The 15969-nt window shown below is 39.4% G+C and overlaps 1 protein-coding gene across 1 annotated transcript in view; it reads right to left on the bottom strand.

Moving 5' to 3' along the window:
• The window catches only part of adam12a (ADAM metallopeptidase domain 12a), a 105671-nt gene that overhangs the window by 72670 nt on the left and 17032 nt on the right, over positions 1 to 15969 (bottom strand). Inside the window, exon 3 of the mRNA XM_088016329.1 lies at positions 11215 to 11288. Within this exon, the coding sequence (XP_087872455.1) occupies positions 11215 to 11288 (74 nt within the window). The remainder of the gene's footprint in view (positions 1 to 11214; positions 11289 to 15969) is intronic.

A 15969-nucleotide genomic window follows, 5' to 3' on the forward strand; every position in this document is an offset into this window, starting at 1 on the left:
CACATGCGTTTAAAAATGTTGCGGTGAATAAGATCAAGGTGTTAAGAAAAATTGTTTTCCCGATACATTAAATAACAGATTAACTTTGCCACCGTGCAGCATTTGATACAAGGTCAGCTTAAGTTACATACTTTATATTCAAAAAAAAGAGACATCTCCATGTGCAGGAGCCTCGATACACACAGCTCCTTGGGGATGTAGTAAGCCCTGGCTTGAGAGACCACAGCTTCACTTGGATTTCTATAGAAATCTACTGGCAGGGGGGCTAAAGACAATATCTACTGACTGGAGCTCAGAGACTCCTGTGGCCTGATGAAAAGAAAAAAAAAGTTTAGAGAGGAGAGTAAAAGAAAATTTTACTACACAAAAGGTCTTTTTAACCAAGCCTTGGAGTTGAAAAGTCAGTAAATTTTTTTAATCTGTTAAAAATGTCTTTTTCTCTCTCTCTTTTGGACTTTACTCATATCTCTACATCATATGGTTAAATACAAGAACTTCTTTCACTCTCATTTTTCTTATAAATTATGATTAAGATTATCTGTGTGCATGCACAGTTAAAAAAAAAACAACTTAAAACTGGGCTTGAACAAGTTCAAGTCAAGAGTGTCTTGAACAATGTTCTTTTTTTTTTTTTTAAATGAGTCAAATGCATACATGGTGCTGTTGGACCTTGACTCATTTTCCTTGGGCTCAATATTCAATCTTCAGGACCTCAGGTGACTTTCCCCACCTTGTCCCTCCGTCTATTTCCTTTCTGATTACTGTACATCTGGGAGTCGAGCAAAATAGTTTTAATTCAACCACACTGGAGATTTTTAAAACAAGATCAGCCTTTTTATGTCATCAGCCACAGGTATGTGCCAAAGCACTTTAAAAGAGTCAATGTAGCCTGGACTTTGACTGTCCGGTTAATTGTCAGGTTAATTGGCCTCTCTAAATTCTCTCTAGGTGTGAGTAGGGAGAATTTAGTAGTAGGTTGTTTGTCCTGTGTTGCCCTGTGAAAGACTGGCGACCTGTCCAGGGTGTACCCCGCCTCTCACCCGAAACGTTTGCTGGAGATAGGCACCAGCAACCCTCCTGACCCCACTAGGGACAAGGGTGTTAGAAGATAGATGGATGGATGGATGGGTTAAATACTTTTTCATGGAAATGTATTAATTTTGAATCTCAATATTTTAGCATCCAAAAACCTCCAACACAGGAAAAAAAAAAACTACTCAAAATAACCTAAGGGAAATAGCAAAGATAAAGCTACTTATGCATGTGTGTTGCTCTGGGGACACACATTTATAGGTGTGTACAATGAGAACCACAACACATAACGCCTAAATGATCCAATGCGTCTCTTAATGCTTTCCACCTTAAAAAGAGAGGCAAACTATTGTAAGGCCTTTCCAGCGTGACAACCAAATTAATTAGGAAGATGGAGTCCAACTTCTTAATTACAGCTCTAAGCCTGGAAATAATTGGTGCCTCTGAGAAGGTAATTCAAAAGAGGGAAGCTCCATCCAAAAGTCCCCTTTTGAAGGAAGCAGTTAAAAGGTGCTGGCTGTGAGTGAAATGAGCCCATTTCTAAGACCTGTCTTTGAAAATAACGAATCATAGTATACCATGGCCTTGAAGCCGCAAGCAGGAGAAGAGACGGTACAAAGGAGAGGGTTAAGTTTCAGTTCATTCCTCCTTCAGGTTTGGTACGAATAAACTTTACAGCATTTTATATGTTTATCTACTCTAGATGGCAGAAAGTGTAAAAAATGGTCCACGAAACTGGTCCGATAAAGGGGTTTCCCCCCATGAATGCTGTCATTTTTAGTGTTTATGTTCCCAAAGGCAATCTTGAGATTAAAATCAAAGTGGTTAAATGTCAAAAACTGATGTCAACTGACTCAAAAAAAAAAAAAACGAACAAGTCAAGACTTTTACACTCCGACAGATATACAATATTTGACTGCATCTTTATTTCATTTCATTAGAGACAACAAAAGATCACTTTAAACCTGAAAAGATGAATTCTATTATTTTGGACTCAGCTGTATTCAGCCAATGTAAATTTACAGTAATTCCACTCTATACTCCATTTACCATAAGATGTAAAGGACATAATTACCCGATTTTATGTCCTGATCACAGGAGCATCAATCTCTTGAATGCGTGCTAGGCTTGTTGGTAACTATGCCGTTTTGTGCCCCCGCACAACGGCTGGTACTTAATTTTAAGTCATTGCAGGAACAAGTGAAGCTCTGATAAGAAAATCCTCCATCTGTAAACTCGATTGGATACAGTTCTTGCCTCACTCATGGATTAATGGAAAGAGAAAAGTTGTTTACAGTTTATTAAACAGACTCTGTGTGGCTTAACTGTCAAGAACAACAAGAAGAAAAACGGAGTCGCAGAGTTATACTTTAGCCGCAGAAGGTTGTTTTTCCTTGTGTGGCGTCTTTAGCCTTCTGTTTGCTTAGCTCCCCAGGACAGGCTGCTTCCCGTCTGTGTTTTCAGTGAGACATGAGAACGTCTTCACGGAGAGGCGCAACAAATCAAAGATCATCAGTGGTTCAGTCTAATAAACGGCTAGAGAGTGTCTTGATAAAGCATTTTTAACTCTTGAACTTTTCCATATTTTGGCATGTCACAACCACAAACTGGAGTCTATATGTGTTACAGCAACGCAAGGTAGGCTGCATTTATAAAGTATGATGAAAAGAATACCTGGTGTTTTTTTGTTTTTTTTAATAATAGTCTGAATTTGTGCACACATGTAATTAGGCCCCCTAATTCAGTATATTGTAGAAGAATATTTTCCTTTCAGCTCTTTTTTTTTTTATTGTTGTTGTTTTGTCTCTACCAGGCCAAGTCAGACTAAGAGAGGATTTTCGAACTGCAATTTTAACAGATTCAGAATTGGATTGAGGTCCTGACTTTGACTGTGCCATTCAATCACAAACTGCTTTCAAACACACTGTTTCTAACTGATTGTTTATTAGCCTTGCCCCACTGGAGGGCAAACATCAGCCACAGGTCTTGCGCCCACTGCAGCCTGAACCAGTTCTCTCCCAGTATTGACCTGTGCTGCTTAGTTACATCTCACTTCTAACTCTGTTGAAGAAAATCATCTTCCCAGTTTAACGTATCCTCGTGTTTCACTGAAGGGAATGCGTGTCTGGGTTCAGTGTTAGTTGTTAATACGATATTAATATCAATAGGGCCGCATCCCCCTGAGATACTTTTGGCCAGCTTTTTAGAGTCAATTAAAGCTCCATCTTGCCTTAACAACGGAAGATGCCTCATAATTATGCGCACCTTGATAAAAGGGTGTTGACCTCTTTAGGCCACACCCTCCTTCATTACACATACACATCACCTGTTGTGCTTAAATTAATTAAGCATACAAGTTTATCCAGGTTGGGGTTTTAAAAAAAAAATCTCCCTAAAGATTATGATACTGTCATAATTCTCACTCGCCTAATAATTGTGCACACAGTGTTGATCAAGAGCAGGCGGAATCGAGTTCCTTATTGCAGATAAAGATGCAGCTAGACCTCACACTTGTGAGACGTTTTCTTTCCAAGTCATCTCTCGACGGAAAACGGCACATTTAAATATTGGCATAAAGACATCTGGATTTGTTCCTTCTGTGCCGTTTTCCGTTCGCCTCACTGCACAATAGACTGCACAAGACAGATAGCGTTCCCCTGAGCGCCTTCGGGCTGAACATGATCAGCAGGAATACCCCCGAAGTGCAGGGAACCAGAAACATTCTCCATCCAGCTGATGCGCCAAGGGCCTCTTTCGCAGTGATCCTGTAGTCCATTACAAATTTGAGCTACAGATGGAGTGCATGCTGCATGTTTAGCTTGGGACCCATCTTGCATGCCTGGAGGGCGGACAAAACATTCAGAACTACAAAGCAGCAAAGTTGCTCAGCCTGAAGTGGATCCATGCCCCAAGATAACAGCCAACTAATTGTCCCCACTGGAACAGCAGTGTGCGACTCAATGGGTTTTTGTGTGTGCCCTGAATGCAGGAAGACGAGTTTTTAATGCATCTTGAATGGTCAAAAGATCCAGGCACTCTTTACCTTGATCAGTCTAAGGATGATCTTAGTCTTTTTCACAAAACAGTTCCATCATGCACCCAGGACTTCCTGGTTAAAGACACTGCATTTCAAAAGCACATTTTTTGGTTAAGTAAAATAAATGGTCTCTGTATGCTTTGTCCTGCAGGTAGTACAGAACATCTTTCAGTTTTAAATCGCATCAGCAACACACAAAGTTGGCCGGCGTTCTCATGACCTCTTTTTGTTGAATCGGAGGTGTAACAGGGGATTGCTGACCTCAACTTCCCTTGCCACCTCAGTCCTTTAAAACCTGCTCGAAATGCATTTTAAATGGTTTGTGAAATGACCTAATAAACACCCCTACAACAAAAAACCTCAACCTTTATTCAGCGTATTTCGACTGAAAATGCAAACAAAAAAAGAGAGAGAGAGAGAGAGAGAGAGATTGGCATCGCAAGCTAGTTTTGTTCATCACAACATCTGAGTTGTATTAACGAAACATCAACTGTGATGCAATGAGGAAAGTCTGAGACTTATTACTTTGCTACTCAGAAATCTGGGACAATTCCAGAAGACATTTATGCATGCAGCTGTGTGGAATAAATTGACCCGACCGCTTTTACATTAATTTAAGCATTTACTCCTCAAACGGATGTAAAACTAAGCAGTTGTCTCCTGGAGAGAGCTTTATTTTAGAAACACACCAGTTAATATGTGCATACAAATCCTTTCAGCAGCCATTCTTTTAAGCAAAAGTTGGAAAAGTCAGTTCAGGCAGGGACACATGCTGACATTTAGCTCCAGGCAGCAGGCGCCCTTTGTAAGATTGTCCAGGGATGCACTAGGAATATCTGTAGCTTAGGTTTCATGCCTCCGCAACCACTCATGCCAAGAAAGAAGATACACCAGAGAATGCACCGTATTTCAAGAAATGCAAGGAGTTTTCATCATTTTTAAAGCTCGGCAAATCTCATGAGTTCCACTGTCGCTACACAACCAACCATCACAGGAATAATCACTGAAAAATTTAAGTAAAGGCATCTAAAACACTCAGCATTGTGAAAAATTTTGATTCCAAGCGCACTGCCTAAAAGAAATCTGCCACTGGCATTTTTACTACAAAATTAGAAAAGATTTTTATATAAATTAAAAAAAAAAAAAAACTCTACCTACCTTTCAGCAGGTAACATCTAAAGAAACATTTTTAAACTGCACTGGTTCGTAAAGGCACATAAGAATAAGGGTTATTATTTAAAGTTAATAAAAATCATCCTTAACTAGAAAAAAAATAATCTGCATCCAGACTGGTTCCCAAGTTTTTTCTTTTTTAAAAAAAAAAAAAAAAAGTTACTTTATTTTACGATTATGTAATTTGACATTATGGGGTCTTCCAAAATACAGCTCTATAAAAACTCTAAAAGTTTTACTGAAATTCATACATGGACTAGTTCCATGTTATATTTCCTCACTGGTAACCCTTAAGCTCCAATAAAATTTCAGAAGCGCCACCTAAAAACAACATAAATAAATAAATCTCTTCCTATAAAAACAACACTTCTGTGTATTTCATATGGCAACATTTTTACATTTATCCCTAATAATCTACAAGTCATGTAGTAAAGATAAAATCTAAAAACAAATCGAGAAAACAGTATCCCTATTAATAGGTTATACCTGTGATTTTTATAGATTTACTGTTGCTAAATCCATAAATGTTGCAAATGGTAAAATTGTTTTAATACCATGAGTAAATGTTTAAATTATAATAATTATTATTAAAATTCCTATTATTTTCACATTTCAAAAAGTGGCACCAAGTGTTATGGGTTTTACTTGCAAATACTGTCTCCAAAATAGAATATTAGTGGCGGAAAATACAAGATGTTCATTTATTTAAACATCCTCACCTTTTAAAACTCTGAGCGTTTCATGTCGGGAGTTGGATCCGTGCACTTTTTAAACGAGCTCCGGTTGATTTCACATCTAATTGTCATCAAAAACATGGAGCTGTCATGTAACAAGAGGATCTTAATACTTGTTTCTTATGGAAAATTAACCAAAAGTTCAAAGGGCTGAGATAAATGAGAGCACAATGACATATACACTTCTCTGCTCAACTAATAAGCTTTCAGTCTATAAATAATTCTGTCAACTCTGTTTGGTCCTCGACAGTTTGTCTGTTTGTCTCAGCCTTATTCCTTGGCCTATTGATGTCCCTACTGTTGTCTTCAATATCGTCTATGTCAACTTTTATTAAACCGGATTTAATGCAGACATTAATTCCTGGAACTTTGGCTGTTCTCTACAATTCTGTCTGTCCATATAAATTTGCTGAACTCCTCTAGGAAATTTACCTCCCTGTCTGGGATTTGTTTTGTTTTACCATATTTGGACAAAACCCTATTTCCTACATTATCCCTAACTCAAAACGACAAAAGAGCTGTAAAAAAAAATTCCACTGAATATTCTTTCAAGGTGCTGATTAACCATTATTGCTCTTCATTTTAGGCAATTAGATGACATCATTCCTAACATGTAGGTCAGATGAAGCATACTTACCAATACAGAATCATCATCATAAAAAAAAACATCTGGGTTTTATGATATTTAGAAAAGCAATGATAATAATACGAAACAAGAAACTCTACATTACACCACAGTGTAATGGGATGAAAATTAAAACACACTATATATACAGAACATATAAGTATGTAAGTGCAATGCAAATGTAATAGCAACAGCTCTATAATGTTATCTTCCTATCCCATTCACACACTCTGTCTGCACTGATGAATGTTCACTGCCCTTGTGATGCCAAATACACAAGGGCATGACAAAATAAAAGGCTGACATGACAACAGAGTTAGACTCATTTTTGTGATGTTCAGGTAAAGATTTAGGGATTTTCATATAGAGAACAGAGCGCTGAATTTGGAACCCACGTTGATCTGGTGACCGTTGAATGTGATAAAATATGCCGTTCAGTCAATCAGAATAAGCTTTCCAGTGAGGCTCATTTGACATATTAAAAGTGCCTTCTGAAAATAGAAAATTTTAGTTACATACTTTTCAATAAACCTTAGTCTGATGCAATTTGCTAATCTTTAATATCATGTTTCCATTGACCTACAGTGGAACATTATCATAACTAATAGAAATAAATATTTGAAAACTGAATTCTGCATATAGCTAATCCAGATAATGTCTTTTATTGAATTGAATTTCGAAAATAAATTAACTTTTCTGTAACAATTACAGAAACCGCAACATACTGACTGTAGTGATATTCTTTTAATATTGTCAGAAGAAAATTGAAAACACAGATCACAATACACCTAACTAAATATCAGTTGGGGATTGTATTCAAGTAGCATATTTAATTTGATTTCTACCTATGCCAGCCTTCCAAAGATTTTTGGGAGAGGTTGACAATTTCATTGACACGATAATTTGTTGGAAATCTGTATTTGTTTCTTTGATCTTATCCTCATAGGTATAACATGTTTGTTGGGTGTAGAAACTTGCCTGACTAGTCTGGAATTTTACCATAAATGGAAGTGCTCACATTGCTTAGTTTGGAAAGGTACCACTGTTGGTTTCTTACGTTGAAGTTGCTTAGTTTGGACCTGAAAGGTTGCAGTTTTGATTCATCGCTTCACAGAAAATCTTTCTGGCCTGTTTACATAGCTGCGAGCAAATTGGAGCAGACTTTTCTTGTGCTTTTGGGTCGGAGGTGGTGGTGCACGTCTTGGAGTTCAGGAAGGGAGCCCTTTGACTTTTTGTACGTGCTTAGCTGTGGAAACTGAAACCTCTAAAGTGGCAAGCCTCGCTGCAGGCCTTTTGTAGTGAGTCGAGGGTTTTTGACCACTTGCCATCCCAGGAATTTGGTGCAAAGTGTTGATAGCTTCCTCTTCCCTCCGTTTCCAGGTGGTCGAGCCATTCGTCCGTCAACTTCAAACTGTGAAAGACGGCAATCACTGTCCTTGTGTACTCTATCCAAAGTTCGTGGAAGATGGGTTGTTTTTATTTTTAACTTTCAAAATTACAATTTTCTTGACTTATACATTTCTATAATGCAATGAAAACTCACCACTAATTACAAAAGTCCAGATGTTTGAGGTGATGCAAATAATAAAAACCCTAATCAGTTGTTCACATGTACCCGAGACCCAACCTGATTTGGGTGTGCTCTTCATAATTATATTTCATGGAACTGATTTTTTACAGTAATTTCTGAAAGTAATATTTATTGTTGAGCAAGGGCTCAAATGGTATTCAACCTTAGTCCGAGATGGAAATTTATCTGGCATATTTTGCAGACAAAATTTCCACCAACTATGAGATGATTGAAATGTTATGGTTCAGGTTTGTTTCCATGCTTTAAAGTGGGAAGATTACAAATGTGGCTAGAACCATTTTGACAATATTTTTTGTCAAAGTTTTGCTTTTAGAATGTTTGAGTTTTCTCTCTCGTACAATCTTCATTGTTGTATGCTTTTCCATTAAACGGTCTGGTTCATATTCTGTAATTTTTAGGTTACAGCTTTCTTGGGAGAAATAGAAGCTGAGGAATTGTCCTGCAGCCTGGCGTTGCACAACTCTCTAATGAACTGTGCAAAGGTTGCAAAGGTTCCATACCCCTTAAACTTTTCTTCAGCTACTTTACAACCACAATGTACTTTCGGTGTACTTTGTTGGTATTTAGTGCGATTAACCATCAAGTAGTCCATAATTGCTACGTGAAAGGAAAATGATGCATGGTGCAGAATGCATTTCAATGAAGCTCCCCACACAAAGTCAATCATTTGCAGCCACAAGTCCTTTGAGGAATGTCTAGTCTTTTACAGCCTCCTTTCTTACAGAATTACCATGTATTTAGCTGCAGCTAAATACATTCATCATCCCATCAACTCTAACCAGTTCGTCTGTTTCTGCTGAAGAAAAGATGCCACCATCATGTTTTACTGTGTGGATGGTGTGTGGCAAACAGCAAACCAGACATTTTGTGGTTTTCTTTCAACAGGAACTTTCTTAATGCCACTCTTTCATTGGCCACTCCAGATTTGTGGGGTGCTTCTACTAATAGTCGTCCTATTAGTAGATTCTCACGACTAATGCTGCATATCTTTGAAGCTTCTCAAGAGCTGCAACGGCTTCTTCTCCAGCTTTTAGGTGTGTGGCCATGACTTAGGAGGCCTGCCGCTCTGCAGCAGACTCTTTTCAAGGCAAGCAGTTGAAGTGGGTTTTATTTAAGAGTATTAGAGTAAGACAGGCTAAATACAAAGACATTCCTATTTAAATTTTTTTTTTTTTTTGTAAAAAATTATTTGGAAACCATATATCATTTTCCTTTCTTTCCACGATTATGTGCTACATTCGATTGGTCACGTTCGAACCCCCTGAAAAACATCTGTGGCTGAAATGTGAAAAGATTTGAAAAAGTGAAAATCTCAGAAACATTAGCAAAGTGCTGCAAGATGTGGTCGCACACATCTCGTGCTTCTCAGTGTAAATTAAGCAATCACGTGCCCAGCCCTGCTGCACGCCTCCCATGGGATTTGTTGCCACCTACATTTATTAACTGCGACCTGAAAAAAAAAAAAAAAACTAAACTAAAAAACAACAAAACCAGGCTTTCAATTCACATCATTTCATTCCCAACCACAGCTTCTCTTTCCCCCTTCGTCTACTGATGCCGACTGTGTTTGAACAACTGGATTTCATCAGCGGCATGCGGTCAGTCTGCCAGCAGCCTCCGACAAGAAGCTTCACTAAATGTCAGCACAGCAGGCCCGGCGCTGGCTGTGACTCGCTGATCTAGACAAACACTCTTATCCGCACACATCCTCTTTCAATCACTGTCCTCTAAAGTGTTTTGTTTTCTTCAACAGGCGTAAAATGTGTTGTGTTTTTATGAGGCATTAGTTCACCGTCTGACGGGACGCTTTTTTGGCCGTAATCAAACCTTAAATTCCAGACGTGCGGCAAGTGCCGACAGTAAATTCGGACATATTTTTTTATTTACAATTCATCAGCGCTTGTTTGAGGAAAGCCTTAAAAGCTCCTCGTCGTCTCTGCTCTTCTTGGAATCGGACCGGCGGACTTCCAGGTGAACGCAAAGGAGATTCATCCGGGTGGACGCAAGGCGTTTCCCACTGCGGCTTAAAACAATCTGACAATCTGTGCGAGGCGGCTCTGCAAAATCCCCACCTGTGCAAAGCATGAGAATTCACCAGGGGAATGAGCGTGATTTGTAATGAAAATATTTCCAGAGCAGGTAAGCCATAAAATTGCAGTTCCCGGTGTCGAGGTATTTGTCCCGCAGTTTGCAGGTGGAATTTACATACATTAAGTCTGGAAAACAAGTGAGAATCGCGGTTGACAGTGGCATAAAAACCCCATTCGCTCTCCCCTGCTTTGCCTCCCCCCCCTCCTCTTTTTCTCTCTCCATCACGCAGACAGCTCCGCTTGTTCGTGGTTGCTCATGTGTGGCAGCAGAGCTGGATGGAAAACATATTGCTCCATCAATCACATCCCATTCTTCCTCAGCTGCATACTCAGCTGCAAGACTGTCTGAGGCTGTGAGGCCACACAGAACTGTGCAAAGATGATAAACATTCATCCAAACGCATCGCAGCTACGACTCTATCAAAACAAAAAAAAAACAAAAAAAAAACTGAGTGCACACCGGTGACCTGATCTCTTTCAAATGATTTCGTCCCCCTCCTCTTCCTCCTCCTCCTCCTCCTCTCCCCATGTGTGCCAGTCCCTAGGTTGACGGAATCTTAATGCACAGCGTGTTGAGTGTCTTCTGTGTTCAAAGAAAACCTCCTTCTCCCCCGTGTAATGCTGGTGGATCAAATGGAAACACAGAGCAAGAAGAAGGAGGAAGATGTCGACTTTTATCAACGTCTGGTTAATGTATTCAAGAATTTCTGTCTTTCAAGTCTTTGTTTCAGCACACAAAAGAGTAAAGCACACAGAACACTACGATGCCCACACCAGCAGAGCAAACTGAGTGAGCAAAATTCTCTCTCCCCTCTTTTTTTTTTTTTTTTTTTCCTGGGGTAGGGTTTTAGCCCCCGGGCAGCGCATATGTCACCTATTTGTACTCCACTCAGTTAGAAGTCGGGACCGAGCGTGAACAGAGGGGCACTTACTCGTTTTTGTCCAGAGCCAGGACCAGCTGCTCTCCTTCCACCACCACCAAGAGCTTCAGCGACACGGGGTGACTCTAAAGAGACAACACAGACGAGAAGTGATGTACGAATCAGCCTGAAATCCGTCAACCAAGCATGCTGAATGGAAAGAAAAAAAAAAAAAAAAAAAAAATATGGCCAGTTTTAGATTTTGTATAAAACGTTTTTTTTTTTTTTCTTTTTCATTTTCAAGGAAAACCTATTTTCAAAATAGCATACAAGATAAACGTATTTTAATGATAGAAGATAGCTGATGCAAAGCATGTAGCACCTTGGAGAAGCATTGGAATCATTTTAGTTTTGATTTTTTTTTTTTTTTTCCACATTACAACCTCAAACATTACAGTAATTTAAAGGGGCTCTTTATGATGGACCAAAATCAATTACTGTCTAATGGTAAAGTGGAGAAAAAAAAAATTGAAATAAAAGTCTAACATCTGTGATATAAATTTATATTCAGCCCCTGTGAGTCAATATCTTGCAACAATCATCCTTCGCTGCAATTACCGTGTCTCTACCGGCTTTGCACACCAACAAACAGACAGAAATGTTTGCCTATTACTCCTTTTAAAATAGCTCAAGCATAGATCTGCTGGAGGAAATGTGCGAACATCCATTTTCAAGCACCGCCAAATATCCATTCTTCTTAAATTTAGGTCTAAAGCTATTCTGATGCCTGAACGTGCTTTGATGTAGACCGTGCTATTGAAGCTCTGGCTGAATGTTTCATGTTCTCCTGCTGTGAGGGAAACCTTCTCCCCAAGACTTCTACAGCCTGCACTTGTTCTCCAAGCTTTTGCCATGCGTGCAGCGCCATCCACCTTCCCACAGTCTATGACCAGCTCTCCCGTTCCTGCTAAAGAAAACACTCCCACAGCACTACGTTGCCACCGCCGTATTTCACCGTTGAGATGGTCTGTTTTGGCTTCTTAGTTTCCTAATAGCTTTTGGTACGTAGATGAAAATGTTTAATTTTGATCTCATCTGACAAATGGATTTTTGTTCCACGTGTCTGACCCTACATGGCTTATGACAAACATGACTTCTTGTGGCGTCCTTTGAGCAATTTGCCAATTTGGCAACGGCTGATCGAGTCACGCCATTTCCATTTTCAAACCGAACAGTGCTCCGCGAAACACTCAGGGATACGGATTTATGGCCTAGCCCTGCTTTAATCTTCTCCACAATTTTATCCCTGACCTGTTTGCTGTGTTCCTTCATCTTCATAATGCTGATTGCTCACTAATGTTCTCTAATAATCCTCTGAAGGCTTCGCAGAACAGCTGGATTTATGCTAAGATTGATTTACACACAGAAGGACTCTATTAATCAACGGGACAACTTAAAAAGGAAGTCGGCTGTGTTGGGTGTAATTTAAGGATTAAAAAAAAAAGAGAATAAAGGGGAAAAGAGCACTTATGTGTGCATGGAAACACAATTTGTATCATTTTCCTTCCACTTAACAATTAAGCTCTACCTTGTCTTGGTGCAACTACAAGATTCTCTTAAAGTTAAGCTTGAGGCTGCACAATGACAAAATGTGACTTGCAACTGCGATTAAAACACATTAAAACAATAAATAAAAGCAGGTTACATGGAAAACAGAAGTACAGCTATGTTTCGACTGTGACAAGTAGGCACGTTTCGACAAGTAGGCACAGAGAAATCTGCAAATAGGTGAAACCATAAATACTGATCCACAAATATACACAAGGGACCACTGAGTGGAGAATAGTACTTTTCACCAAAATCAGAATTTAAACCAGTCAAGAGATCAGTCTGCCCACATCTGGCAGACTGGCATAAACTGTACCAGATCCACATCAGTACATCACTGTAGCTCATAGGAAGTTATGATCTACAGTGTCAAATACTTTCAAAAAGACAAATAACGGTGAAGCTGAGGAGTTCTTTTCAAGCAAGGCTTCCATAAAGCCATCTAAAATTTTGTTGGAAGCAGCCGGTGCTTTGCCAGAGAATGAATAACCATTTCCACCAGTTTCAGCGAAATTACGGTGATTTAAAATGGCCAGAATAAATCAAGCTGGTGCTGTGTGAGGCAGTAATGTCAATGCTTAAGCCCTTATCTGTGGGAGTCAACTCCTTCAGAACTTTGAGCGTGCCACCCAGCGCAGTGAGAGCGTTTTCAAGATGAGCGCTTCCAATAGATGGAAATCGTTACGAAGACACTTTGTTTCTGAGAACAAGGGCTGAGAGGATTAGCTTTGTGCTTCCATTCTGTTTGACATTAATCCTGCAGAAAGCGGCAAGTACTCAAAAGCCCCGAGTCACTCCGATACACTGATTTGTCTCTTTTAGAGTCAGATGAAGTGGTTTTGCGTCATTTATATCGCTTCTGTCAGTCACATTTTTGTAGCAGATGCAAACAAGACCACACAAACATTCAGTTTGGTAAAAAATAAAAAATAGAGAAAATTCTCCTTTCTCCCTGATGTTTCATATTTCCTCTTTTTACACACACACACATATATATGTAGTTCAAACTGGGTCAGCTCCAGCAAAGAACACCGCTCTGGGTTAAGTGATCCATCACCCCTCATGAAGAAGAATGCCGAGTGGATCATAAGAGGATATGGAAGTGGAACACTTATGGGTAAAGGCGGTATCGTCGCAAGCCTATTTTCCCTTCTGACAGGTTTCCATATCCGTGATTAGACTCACTCTGCTAAATCTGTACTTGCAGAACCTCTTCTTAACTTCAGAGAAAAAAAAAAGAGAGAGAGAGAGAGAGAGAGAGAGAGAGAGAGAGAGAGAGAGAGAGAGAGAGAGAGAGAGAGAGAGAGAGAGAGGGGCAGACTGTGCAATGTGTGGATGGACTTATTATTAGGAATTTCTGTATTTAAATGAGCACTCGGATTCACCTTTGTTTCATGTACTCTATAATCCACTGATCAGAGATTTTCTTCTGGTTTTTGGGGGGGGTAATGTAATCCCACAGAGACCTCGTCTGTTTGGCTAGGCCAAAGCTAATTAATTCACGAATGAATTGATTCAATAACATAAACTGAAATAAATCAGGCTGTTTTCATATTTTCCTGGCAAGTGTATTTATTTGCACAGGCTGTGATTAAAAACAAACAGGCGGGGAGGACATAATTTAAACATTTCACTAATGATCCAACGGGTCACATTGTGTACACTTCCTCCTCGTGGTCCTCCGCAGCCGTTTACACACAAAAATAAAGACTTCAAGCTAAAGAAACAGCAGCACATGTTGCTGCAGAACTGCACAGTGACTTGATTTTCTTTTTTGTTGTTGTTCAAATTTTGTCACGATTCAACAGATTTAATTAAAATTAAATGGATTTATCTCCTGCTTAATGCAAAGAAGCTGTGATGTGTTTCATAAAAAAAAACAAAACAAAGAAAAGCCTTGTAATGGTTGAAAATCTACATCAAGCTGAAACACAGACAATATGAGAATGTTGAAAAATATATCTCCCTTGCCCTCCAAAAAATATATAATTTGAAGGAAACGTCAAAAAGCAGGGAGATGGAAATGTTTTCTGTGTTTCCTCATCTCACCTTTAAACAAACCTGATCAATCCTGACACCATTTCTGGAAATTTGGTGCTGAGGAGGACTTTTTTTTTTCCCCCATCGTTATTCTAACGACATAATAGATCTTTCGTTAGTTTTTATGTTTGTTTTCTTTCTTTTTTTTTTTAAGTAGATTTATGTGAAGCACTTAAGAGCAGTCAGTTTCTGGGTGTCTTTACTATGAAGAGCCCACTACCAAATAAATATAAATCTGCCAACATGTGGATGGCCCTTGCACAGCCTTTGGCAAGTCTTTTGTGATTTAGTAGGAATGCAACAAGGAGTCCACATAACATGTTTAAGGTATATAGAGCTCCCCAAGCACAAAAGTTCTGCAGAGAGGCTGTGTTAGCCTATAGAATCTATTATGTACCAGGCTGTACATCATATTACCAGCAGAGCTGCACTGCTAAAATAACTGAGTGGAAGTCTGTCACCAAATTTCTTCCTCGTTCCAACCCTCTGACCTTCAGAAGGTCATCTTCACCAGATCCAAATGGCTCAATCAATTGAGTTGCTGCCTTGACTAATGTATTATGTGAATTAACAAACAACTGGACAAATTAGCCGGCGAATGTACTTTTATCAGAAAAATGCTGAAAGTGTTTCATCCTCTTCAACGAAGCTGAAACTGAGAGTGAAGGTGCGGAAACTTCCCGCGTAATTGAAATTCTTGGAAACTCTCTCGTGCAGACATGATATCTGCTCTAGAATGTTGGTAGCTTTGTGGTGGGATGACCAGGAAAGCAGCAGGGGGGAAAAAGAAGACTATATGGCGAGCGCCATACATAATACTTGTCTTCATCCTAATCTAACTTCAAAGGGCCTTTTGTAGCATTTTATCTAGTTCAGAAGACCCTGAGGCGCTTCAGTCTGCATTCAGTCATTCACCTATTCATGCACACATTCACACACTGATGGTGGCAAGCTGCTACATTGTAGCCACAGCTGTTCGGGGCGGGGCAGACTGACATGTGCCATGCACCAGCGCCGCCAGGCTCTCTGACCACCAACCAGTAAAGGTGGAAGAAATGACCTACCACTGTAATCTAACTTTAAGATAGGCAATATTGGCATAGAAAGACCTTACCTTTAAATATGATTCGACAACTTTATGAGGCACACCTCAACATTTTTGAATAAGCACCAGAATAA

This window comes from Poecilia mexicana, unplaced genomic scaffold (genome assembly GCF_051168715.1).
Source record: "Poecilia mexicana isolate PSO_F unplaced genomic scaffold, ASM5116871v1 scaffold_19, whole genome shotgun sequence".
NCBI classification, from domain to species: domain Eukaryota; kingdom Metazoa; phylum Chordata; class Actinopteri; order Cyprinodontiformes; family Poeciliidae; genus Poecilia; species Poecilia mexicana.